The sequence below is a fragment of the Oratosquilla oratoria genome, chromosome 26, assembly GCF_046742065.1.
Source record: "Oratosquilla oratoria isolate Oo_2021 chromosome 26, ASM4674206v1, whole genome shotgun sequence".
Lineage (NCBI taxonomy): Eukaryota > Metazoa > Arthropoda > Malacostraca > Stomatopoda > Squillidae > Oratosquilla > Oratosquilla oratoria.
The window spans coordinates 7,349,664-7,362,784 of record NC_134802.1 but is presented as its reverse complement, the minus strand read 5'-3'; the positions used below and the strand labels follow the sequence as shown (position 1 = coordinate 7,362,784).

At 38.7% G+C, this 13,121-nt stretch overlaps 1 protein-coding gene across 13 annotated transcripts in view; it reads left to right on the top strand.

The window, feature by feature from the left end:
* Window positions 1–13,121, top strand: part of LOC143039374 (uncharacterized) — a 1,426,499-nt gene that overhangs the window by 411,287 nt on the left and 1,002,091 nt on the right. For all 13 annotated transcript variants that reach the window (XM_076209287.1, XM_076209284.1, XM_076209291.1 and 10 more), the window contains one exon: window positions 11,800–11,889. In XM_076209287.1, coding sequence (XP_076065402.1) covers window positions 11,800–11,889 — 90 coding nt within the window. The remainder of the gene's footprint in view (window positions 1–11,799; window positions 11,890–13,121) is intronic.

Sequence of the window (13,121 nt, the reverse complement as noted above, 5' to 3'; positions counted from 1 at the left end):
GGACAAGGTGCAGGAATGACCCATCATCGGGGAGGTGCTAAGATGAGAGGGAGGGTGGAGGGGTGTGGAGTGTATTCAGGGATGGAATGGGTGGGAATGATTTTATGCCTTTTCCTTTTTGGCTACCTCCCTTGTAAGGGGGAAAAGCCTTGGTATATGTATGTATGTGTTATACGAGAAGAGAGCTATGCTCGTGGTGACCCGTCTTTGTATCTCTCAGCATCAAGTTTTTTCTTAAAATCTTGAATAGTTTGCACACACTGTTTCATTGTCTAATTTGTTCCAAGTATCTATCACTCTGTGTGGGAAGCTGTTCCTTTTCAGATCTCTTCTGTACCTATCCTTTTTTAGTTTCTTTTCTTGTCCTCTTGTTTTACCATTATCCCATATCAACAAGTCATTCTTATCTAAGACTTCCATTCCTTTCATTATTCTATAGTCAGCAAGTCTCCTCTTTCCCTTCTTTGTTCCAAAGTTGGTAATTCTAGTTTGGACAGTCTTTGCTCATATGTCAGTTTGGAAAGAGTTGGTGCTAGTTTTGTGGTGTCCTGTCTCTGTATCTCACCATATCTAATTTGCTCTTAAATTATTGTATTGTTTCTGTATACACTATTGTTTCGTCTACTGTGTTCCATACATCCATCACTCTGTGCAGAAAGCAGTTTTTTTTTATGTGTTCTATAACTGTCCTTTTTGAGTTTCTTTCCATGTCCTCTTGTGTTTCTCTTATTCCAGTTTAGTAAGTCTTCTCTATCAAGGACTTCTACACCTTTCATACACAGACACACATACACCAATTACAAGAGAGCTAACTGGGAAGCTTTTACTAAAGAGACAGAACAACATTTTGAAACACTTAACAGTACATCAATCACAAACATAAACAATGCTGTGCACACTTTTAATACAATCATACAAAACGCAGACAAGAGATACGTCCCTAGAGGCAACAGAAAATCACACAACCCCAACTTCACACCAGAAATCCAAGACCTCATCAGACAACGTGACACACTTAAACACGATACCCCCACACCTATCCCTCAAAACATAGCAGACCAAATACAAACACTAAACACTGTGATTGCTAATAAAATACACGAACAAAAAACACAATATTGGCAAAATTTTATCAATGCACTTGATCACAAAACAAACACCAGCAAATTGTACAAAACACTCAACAGCATTACACTATCCAACAGTAACACTACACGCTCTCATGCAGCAATAATCACAACAACAGATAATCTACCCTCAAACAGACAACAAGCAAACGCACTCATACGTCATTTTGCACAGACAAGCCATCTCTCTTCTTACCCTGACGACCGACGCACCATTCGACGTAAGAAAGACTTCCCCACAGACTCAGACTCTACACCCTTCATAGACAGTCAGACAAAACACATAATACATAATCTCAAGCACTCATCTGCCTGTGGCCCTGATAACATAAGCAACATCCACCTAAAACACATTGGACCACAAGGTATACATGCACTCACAAACATTGCAAACTACAGCTATTCACACAACACTATACCTGACATCTGGAGGCATGGTAAAATAATCACCATTCCAAAACCGAACAAAGACCCAACAATCCCAACATCGCACCGCCCAATCACACTTCTCTGCATCCCCTCTAAAGTCATTGAACGCCTAATACTTAAACTTGTCACACCAAATATTCCCCTTGCTGACTCACAACACAGTTTTAGGCCACTACACTCCACAAACACTCTTCTGATAAACCTCACACATAGAATTTTAGATGGCATCAATTCAGATAGGTCCCACCACAGAACACTTCTCATAACATTAGACATTAGTAAAGCTTTTGATGCTATCCCCCGCCACAACCTAACAAATAAAATATATAACACAGACATGCACAATAACACCAAAAGATGGCTGGCCAATTATCTGCTAGGCAGGAATGTTTACGTGTCATATAATGGCCAATCATCGCACATCAGAAACATTAAGAATGGAGTACCACAGGGCTCAGTTCTATCCCCCACACTATTTAATCTATACATGCATGACTTACCCACACCAGACACCTCAGAAATACAAATCTCTTCCTATGCAGACGACATAACAATCACATGCACACATCGTAACACAGACAAAGCTGCAGAAATAATCCAGCCATACCTTGATACACTCAACACATGGTTCATCACAAACAGACTCAAAATAGCTCCAACCAAATCTACAGCAACACTTCTCACCAACTGGACAATAGAACACAAATACATACCTCATCTCTACATCAACAACACTCTAATACCACACACAAACACACCGAAAATTCTTGGTGTAACATACGATACATCCATGTCTTTCAAACAACACATCACAAACATAAAAAACATATGCACACCTAGACTTAACGCACTTAAGTCAATCACTGGAACGACATTTGGACAAAAAGAAACTAATACAACAATATACAAACAATGCATACGCTCAGTGATGAATTATGCGAGTCCTGCATGAGCTCCTAATCTCAGTGAGACACACCACAACACCCTTCAAATCATACAAAACAAAGCCCTAAAAACAATTACAGGCTGCACAAATACAACACCTACAGACCATTTACACCATGAAACAAAAGTCCTCAAAGTCAAGGATCACCTTGACATGAGAGGCACACAAACACTTGCTGCAGCCTCCACAAACACAGCTCACCCACTACACTACATAGCAGAACGCCCACCCACAGGTCCTGGAGCTGCAACGTCTACGTCGTGGGACCACCCCCCAACCCCAAGAGTTGGGGGCCAAACAGCAGCATCTACCCCTGGCCATCAGCTCTACGCAGATGGCACCGATCCCCAAGGAGGAGCTACGCCTACCTGGGGGAGTACCACAATCCTTTTTTTCCAACACACAATGTTACGTTTTTTCTGCACTGAGGGGTCATTTTCCGGCGATCACCCCTCTTCTTCTACTTTTAGCCGGAGATGTAGAGAGCAATCCTGGGCCCACCACAAAATACACATGCCCAACATGCTCTAAACCCATTACTTCGAGCAGACAGACAAAGGGCTCAGTTCAGTGCAATATGTGCAAAAACTGGGCCCACCTCACTTGTACAACACTTGCTGACACAAACCAATACACAAACACTTGGACATGTTCTACCTGCCCTCCAGTAACCCCAATCCCACCTCCCCAACCACAGCCAACACCCTTACCCACTCACAATTTCCCTTTGCCCTTACCCCCGATTAGTACTCCCCTTCCTTTGTCCCCGATCTCTCCTTTCCCCCCCTCTGACCCAGATCCTACACCTTCCCCACTACCACCCCAACCTCAACCCCAAACGGCAACATACAACACATACAAAACACATAACATCAACATATTACAACACAACATTGACGGTATAAACACTAAAAAACATGAACTTGAACACTTTCTTAAACAACACAACATACACATTGCAATTCTACAAGAAACAAAATTAAGACACTCACACAAAACACCATCATTTCATAACTACACCACCATCAGACAAGACCGGACTGACGGCAATGGCGGTGGACTCATCACCCTGTGATTGCCAATAAAATACATGAACAAAAAACACAAAATTGGCAAAACTTTATCAATACACTTGATCACAAAACAAACACCAGCAAATTGTACAAAACACTCAACAGCATCACACTATCCAACACTAACACTACACGCTCTCACGCAGCAATAATCACAACAACAGATAATCTACCCTCAAACAGACAACAAGCAAACGCACTCATACGTCATTTTGCACAGACGAGCCATCTTACATCTCACCCTGACGACCGACGCACCATTCGACGTAAGAAAGACTTTCCCACAGACTCAGACTATACACCCTTCATAGACAGTCAGACAAAACTCATATTGCATAGTCTCAAGCACTCATCTGCCTGTGGCCCTGATAACATAAGCAACATACACCTAAAACACATTGGACCACAAGGTATACACGCACTCACAAACATTGCAAACTACAGCTATTCACACAACACAATACCCGACATCTGGAAGCATGGTAAAATAATCACCATTCCAAAACCGAACAAAGACCCAACAATCCCAACATCGCACCGCCCAATCACACTTCTCTGCACCCCCTCTAAAGTCATTGAACGCCTAATACTTAAACTTGTCACACCATATATTCCCCTTGCTGACTCACAACACGGTTTTAGGCCACTACACTCCACAAACACTCTTCTGACAAACCTCACACAAAGAATTTTAGATGGCATCAATTCAGATAGGCCCCACCACAGAACACTTCTTATAACATTGGACATTAGTAAAGCCTTTGATGCTATCCCCCGCCACAACCTAACAAATAAAATATATAACACAGACATGCACAATAACACCAAAAGATGGCTGGCCAATTATCTGGCAGGCAGGAATGCTCATGTGTCATATAATGGCCAATCATCGCACATCAGAAACATTAAGAACGGAGTACCACAGGGCTCGGTTCTATCCCCCACATTATTTAATCTATACATGCATGACTTACCCACGCCAGACACCTCAGAAATACAAATCTCTTCCTACGCAGACGACATAACAATCACATGCACACATCGTAACACAGACAAAGCTGCAGAAATAATCCAGCCTTACCTTGACACACTCAACACATGGTTCATCACAAACAGACTCAAAATAGCTCCAACCAAATCTACAGCAACACTTCTCACCAACTGGACAAAAGAACACAAATACATACCTCATCTCTACATCAACAACACTCTAATACCACACACAAACACACCGAAAATTCTTGGTGTAACATACGATACATCCATGTCTTTCAAACAACACCTCACAAACATAAAAAACAAATGCACACCTAGACTTAACGCACTTAAGTCAATCACTGGAACAACATTTGGACAAAACAAAGAAACTAATATAACAATATACAAACAATGCATACGCTCAGTGATGAATTATGCGAGTCCTGCATGGGCTCCTAATCTCAGTGAGACACACCACAACACCCTTCAAATCATACAAAACAAAGCCCTAAAAACAATTACAGGCTGCACAAATACATCACCTACAGACCATTTACACCATGAAACAAAAGTCCTCAAAGTCAAGGACCACCTCGACATGAGAGGCACACAAACACTTGCTGCAGCCACCACAAACACATCACACCCGCTACACTACATAGCAGAACACCCACACACACCAAGAAACATTAAAACTACACCCAAAGACCTTTATTACACACAGATACTCTCTTCTCTTCCTCCACAACCACCAAATACCAGCCTCCGGAAACATATTCATAATCATATCACTCACCGCTCCATTAACACACTGAAAGACAACACACTGCTGCATGCCAGACCCCCTGATATCCACCCTTCTGAATCCTCTCTCCCACGTAAGGACAGAGTCCACTTGGCCAGACTGCGATGCGGTCACCACCCAGCACTTCTAAGCTACCAGAAGAGGCTGGACGACCGTGTTGTGAACAGCTGCCCAGGATGTAACACTTCACCCCATACCATACAACACATAATGGAAGACTGCATTATACACAATCATGCACGCAAACAACACAACATACACTCTATAAAGGATTTGTGGGAAAACCCAGTTTCGGCTGTGGCCTTCCTTGGGGAGACGGGACTGCTCGGACAGACAGTCTAGGGAACGACAACAACAACAACACCCACACACACCAAGAAACATTAAAACAACACCCAAAGACCTTTATTATGCACAAATACTCTCTTCTCTTCCTCCACACCCACCAAATACCAGCCTCCGGAAACATATTCATAATCTTATCACACACCGCTCCATTAACACACTGAAAGACAACACACTGCTGCATGCCAGACCCCCTGATATCCACCCTTCTGAATCCTCTCTCCCACGAAAGGACAGAGTCCACTTGGCCAGACTGCGGTGCGGCCACCACCCAGCACTTCTAAGCTACCAGAAGAGGCTGGATGACCGCATTGTGAACAGCTGCCTAGGATGTAACACTTCACCCCATACCATACAACACAATGGAAGACTGCATTATACACAGTCATGCACGCAAACAACACAACATACACTCTATAAAGGATTTGTGGGAAAACCCAGTTTCGGCTGTAGCATTCCTTGGGGAGACGGGACTGCTCGGACAGACAGTCTAGGGAACGACAACAACAACAACAACAGCAACACCTTTCATAATTCTGTAGATGGTCAACAAATCTCCTCTTTCTCTTCTTTGTTCCAAAGTTGGTAGTTCTAGTTTTGACGATCTTTCTTCATATGTCATTTTTGATAGTGCTGGGGCCTCTTTGTAGTAGCTCTCTGGATTCTCTCAATTTTCTTTATATTTTTTTTAGTACTGAGTGACCATAGTGTTGCTGCATACTCCAATTTAGGCCTTATTAGTGTGACTTATATTTTCTTTACCATTTCTTCATCCAAGTAAGTAAAAGCCACTTTTATTGATCTTAGTAAGTTATAGGTTTTGCCGACAACTTTGTTTATATGTTTGTCAGGACATATCTTTTGTGATGATCACTCCCAGGCCTTTTTCAGATCCCACTTTCGTTACTTCTTTTTCACCAATTTTATATTGTCCTGATATCCTTTTTTTACTTTTTCCACATTCCATTATACTACATTTATTTATGTTGAAGTCCACTTCCCAGTTCTGACTCCATTCCCAGACCCTGTTCAGATCTCTAGTGAGTCACAGTCTGTTTCAGTACTCACTTTCTTTAACAGTTTTGCATCATCTGCAAAGAAGTATTTACCTTGTTGTATTATACGGGAAGGGAGCTATGCTCATGGTGATCCTTCTTTGTATTTTTCAGCATCAAGTTTTTTCTTAAAATCTTGAATAGTATTTGCACACACTGTTTCTTTATCTAAGTTATTCCATATATCCAGCACTCTGTGTGGGAAGCTATTCTTTTTCCGATCTCTTCTGTAGTTGTCCAAGTGTGTGTTTGTGTGTGTATTTACCTAGTTGTTTTACGTAGTTGTATTTTACGGGAAGGGGAGCTATGCTCGTGGTGTCCCATCTTCATATCTCATTTTATCTAAAATATTTTTAAATTCATGTATTGTTTTTGCACACACCACTTTCTCCACTTGTTCCAACTGTCTATTACTCTGTGAGGAAAGCTGTTCTTTTTCAGAGCTCTTCTATAGCTGTCTTTCTTGATTTTCTTTCCGTGTCCTCTTGTATTTCTATCATCCCATTTTATTAGATTCTGTAAATAGCTATCAAATCTCCTCTCTCTCTTCTTTGCTCTATTGTCTGTAGCTCAAGTTTTGCTAGTCTCTCTTCATATGATAGTTTTGAGAGTGTTGGTGCCAATTTTGTAATTGCTCTTTGTATTCTTTCAAGTTTTGTTATACATTTTTTTGTACTTGGTGACCATATCATTGCTGCATATTCCAATCTTGGTCTTATCAGAGTGATTAGAATTTTCTTCACCATTTCTTCATCCAGGTATGTAAATGCCACTTTGATTGTTCTTATTAAATTATAAGTTTCTCCAAAAATCTTGTTTATATGTTTCTCAGGTGACATATTATTCATAACAATGACTGCCAGGTCCTTCTCATTTTCTACATTTTTTTATTCCTTCTCCCAATTTATATGATCCTGTTATTCTGTTTTTGCTTTCTCCAAATTCCATTATACTACACTTTTTTGTGTTGAACTCCATCTCCCACTTCCTACTCCATTCCCATACTTTATTTAGATCACTCTGTAGTGACTCACAATCTTCTTCCGTGTTCACTTTTTTTAATAGTTTTGCATCATCTGCAAAGAAGCTCATATAACTTTCAATTTCTTCATCCATATCATTAATATATATAGCAAACATTATTGGGGCCAGAACTGTTCCTTGTGGAACACCACTTATTACTTCATCCCATTTTGAGTGTTTGTCTCTTATCACTATTCTCATTTTTCTTTCTTGCAAAAAGTCTTCCATCCATTTAAGCAGTTTGCCCTGTATTCCTCCTTCAGTTTCTAATTTCTTAAGCAACTTCTTATGTGGTACTTTGTCAAAAGCTTTTTTTAATTCTAGAAACGCACAATCAGCCCATCCATCTCTTGTATTATATCTATTAGCCTTGAATAGAAACATATTAAATTGGTGACGCATGATCGTCCTTGTCTGAATCCAAATTGCCTTGGATTTAGCACGTTGTTTTTTTCTAAATACTTTACCCATCTCCTTTTGACAATTCTTTCACAAATTTTTGCTACTGTACTTGTTAGAGAGACTGGTCTATAGTTGGTAGGGTCTTCTTTATTTCCTCCTTTATATATAGGTACTACATTTGCTTTTTTCCAATCTTCTGGAACTTTTCCTTCTTTCAAGGAACTGTTTATTATGCTATGTGTTTTGTCTGCCAGTTCATTCCTGCATTCTTTCAAAATCCAGTTTGCTATTTCATCTGGTACATGCAATTTTCTGACATCAAGATTACTTAAGTGTTTCATTATTTCATTTTTGTTACTTCTATTTTATTCTTAGGGGAGACTTTCTCTTTCCATTCGATCTCTTCAAGTTGTATGTTCTCCCTTGTAAACACTGATTTAAAATGCTTGTTCATAATTTCTGCCATTTTTATTTCCTCTGTATATTCAACTCCTCTTTGCCTTTTGGTTGATCTTTACATTTTTCTATGACATCTTTTTCATATTACAAAGGATTACAAAGGTGGAGGATGCTGACAGGAGACCTTTTGGTCCATATCTAGGTCGGATGTGAAACAAAAATCATAATAATGATAAAATAATAAATTAAAACTATTATAATGTAAATAGCAAATAAAATACATAAATAAATGCATAGGTATAGTTAAATAATAAACAAACAGGTAAATAGTAAATAATAATAAATTGACATATAACTAATAATAAATGAAAATCAGACAGACAAATGATAACAAAACAAAAACAAGTAATATAAAATAAATTATAATCATTACAGCATCTTGCTTAGGTGTTTATCTAAATGATTCTTAAAGCTTCAAACTGAACTACATTGCACTACCTGTGCAGGAAGTTTATTCCATTCATTAACTACACAGTTGGCAAAGTTGTTTCTACCTACTTCCAAATTGAATCTATTTCCGGACAGTTTGAGACCATTGTTTCTTGTCTGATTCTCATTCAATGTGAAAATTTGGTCACTTTTGATGTCAATTCCCTTTAAAATCTTAAAGACCTGTATGAAGTCACCTCTGAGTCTACGTTTTTTTAGGGAAAACAGATTCATATGTTTTAGTCGATTTTCGTATGATTTATTTTTGATATTTGGAATCAGTTTTGTGGCTCGCCATTGTACTTTTTCCAGTCTGTCAATGTCTTTAATGAGATTCGGTGACCATACGGAAACAGTATATTCCAAATATGGACGAACTAACTATTTTCTCTTTTCCTCTCTGCACGCTTGTACATATTCATTTCTATAACAAGTATATATTTTCCATTTTTCAGGTCTTTTGTATTTCTTCCATTTGGTCCAGGCTTTATCTGTTTTGTCTTTTAACTCCTTACAACTTTTGTTGTACCAGCACTTTACATATTCTTTTTCTTGTTTTTGTCTTGGGACTTACTGTTCCACTCCTTTTTTTTTTTTTATAAATTTTTTTCAAAATATTCCATTTCTCTTCCACTGTTGTTTCTTCTTTGTATATTCCTTCCCAGTTTTCTTTTTTAAAGAATTCTCTTATTTTATCAAAATTTGTTTTTTCATACATCATTCTTCCTTTTTTATATTGTTCATTTCTTTTCATGTATTTTTCCTCATTTAGTTCCAGTTCAATCAATATGTGGTCACTTTTACTTATTGGTGTTTTATATTCAATCTTTTCCACTATTCTAGGTTCAGATGTGATTATTAGGTCTAGTCTCGATTGTTCTTCATTTCTATACCTAGTGTTCTCCTGTATCCACTGTGTCATTGTATGGTCAATAATCATCTCGAGTAGAACATTTCCCCATGAGCCGTCTCCACCCTTTACTGTCATCTCTTCCCAGCAGATTTCTTTACAATTAAAGTCACCCATCATAACTATTCTTCCTCCATCTTCCATTATCTTATTTAATGTTATCCTTGTGTCTTCTAACATACTTTTATGTTCACTCTCTTCCCACGAGGCTGTTTTTGGAGGCACATAATTTATCACAAACTTTCTGCTCTTCTTATCTCTGTCTTCCACTTCGATCATAATCATCTCTACTGTATTCTTTCCATATGTGACACACCTCCCGTTTATATCCTTCTTAGTCAGGAACATAACTCCACCCCCTTGCTTTGTCTCTCTGTTTCTAATCCAATAATTATATGCATCATGTCCTACACTGTTGGGTGGTAGTGGACCTTTTAATTTCGTTTCTACAATTCCCATTATGTCCGGTTCTTTTTCCTTCAGATAATATATAATCATTCAGCTCATTCAATCCTGTTATTAATCCATCTATATTTGTGTAAGACACTCTTAGTTTTCTGCCACTTCCATTGTATTCTCTGTTTCCCTTTTGTTTTTCTCTAGTATGTCGTATTTCCTTACTTTCATATTCACTACTCTCCAATAGAATTTCTCTTTTTCTGACTCTGTTCTGTTCTTGTGTTTTTTCCTTAGCTTCATGTCGTTTCATTTTTTTCCTCCTCTCTTTCCTCTTTATTCATTTCTCTTTTTATCCATACCATTTTATATTGTTCACTTGCTGCTAGTTTCCCTGTTTTTGTTAAGATATTCTCTGCTGTCGTTTGTGACTTGAATTTAATCTTAATTGGTCTGGCCTTATCTGTACTATATTTTCCGAGTCTAAACATCTCTTTAATTTGTTTCATGATTTCACAGGTTCATCTTCAACTAATTCTAGTAAACTGCTTACTTTTTCTTTTTCCTCATTGATTCTTGTGGTTCTATTTAGGTTATGTTTCTCTTCCATTCCTAATATAATTATACATTTCTTTTTATGTGCTAAGTCTCTTACTATATTCTCCTTCTGTCTCATCACTTTAATAACTGAGTCTTGAGTTTGTTCTTTCATTTTCTGTTTAATTATGTCAGTAAATGCAACTTTACTGTTTTCTTGGATTTTTTTCCAACCCTGTGCTTCTTTTGCTATAGCCTCTTTGTTGTCTTTATTATTCCTCTTTAATTCTTCATTCTCCTCTTTTACTTCTTTTAACTGTCTTTTTAATTTTTCTATTTCATTAGTTAAGTTTTTGTTCACCTTCTCTAGTTCTTCCAATTTTTCAACTCTGCGCAATCTTTGCTATGTTACCGAACCTAATCTCCCAATGTTCGGTCATTTGCTCAAGTTTTTCCTCTAGTCTTGCTAATCGGGGGAGGTTGGTATCCGGCCCCCCCTCATTAAATCCCTGGAAATTATTATCCTCACCTTCCATTGTGCTGCTCTTATCTATATTTCTAATCTTTACATTTTTGTTAATCCCTTCAAAATCATCGGTCCTTCTCTTGTTTACAAGATGCCTGGCCTCCTGGACCAAGTCCTCCCCTTCCTCATTTCCTTCCATTTCCCTCAGTAATCCCTCCCCTTCTCCTTTTTCCTCACTTTCCCACTACACCACGAGCTTTCCCCTTCCCTATAAATACAATAAGGTACTTCCCTTGCATTGAGATCCACGAAAATTTCACTTTTTCTTCAGAACTCCAACCTTCGCCATCCATTCGACGAAAGTGTGTGTGTGTGTATACATTCAGACTATCTTGTGATTTGGTAACTTCTTTTTGCAGATAAGGTCATTGCTGGTGATATTCCAGCACTCAAATGTAAGATTGATAGACCCCAGTATGGAGATATTTACATTTTGGACAAGAATTATGGTAAGTTATACTTTGAAAATATTGATTTTCTTTTTTATGATGTAAGTTTTTTGTTTATTAATATATTCTTCCTTTTTGCTTACATTGAGTTCTTGCTTGTGTAATTATTACACACACAATATCCCAATAAAAATAAAGTTGCAAACCATAGCAAATAAAACAAGCATCAAATCTAGGGGTTAGCCAGAAATAGATTTAGATTATGTTGTTGTTGTCGTCCCTTAGACTGTCTGTCTGAGCAGTCCCATCACCCCAAGGAATGCCACAGCCGAAACTGGGTTTTCCCACAAATCCTTTATAGAGAGTATGTTGTGTTGTTTGCGTGCATGATTGTGTATAATGCAGTCTTCCATTATGTGTTGTATGGTATGGGGTGAAGTGTTACATCCTAGGCAGCTGTTCACAATGCAGTCATCCAGACTCTTCTGGTAGCTTAGAAGTGGTGGGTGGTGGCCGCACCGCAGTCTGGCCAAGTGGACTCTGTCCTTTCGTGGGAGAGAGGATTCAGAAGGGTGGATATCAGGGGGTCTGGCATGCAGCAGTGTGTTGTCTTTCAGTGTGTTAATGGAGCGGTGAGTGATATGATTATGAATATGTTTCCGGAGGTTGGTATTTGGTGGTTGTGGAGGAAGAGAAGAGAGTATCTGTGTGTGATACAGGTCTTTGGGTGTTGTTTTAATGTTTCTTGGTGTGTGTGGGTGTTCTGCTATGTAGTGTAGTGGGTGTGATGTGTTTGTGGTGGCTGCGGCAAGTGTTTGTGTGCCTCTCATGTCGAGGTGGTCCTTGACTTTGAGGACTTTTGTTTCATGGTGTAAATGGTCTGTAGGTGTTGTATTTGTGCAGCCTGTAATTGTTTTTAGGGCTTTGTTTTGTATGATTTGAAGGGTGTTGTGGTGTGTCTCACTGAGATTAGGAGCCCATGCAGGACTCGCATAATTCATCACTGAGTGTATGCATTGTTTGTATATTGTTGTATTAGTTTCTTTGTTTTGTCCAAATGTTGTTCCAGTGATTGACTTAAGTGCGTTAAGTCTAGGTGTGCATTTGTTTTTTATGTTTGTGATGTGTTGTTTGAAAGACATGGATGTATCGTATGTTACACCAAGAATTTTCGGTGTGTTTGTGTGTGGTATTAGAGTGTTGTTGATGTAGAGATGAGGTATGTATTTGTGTTCTTTTGTCCAGTTGGTGAGAAGTGTTGCTGTAGATTTGGTTGGAGCTATTTTGAGTCT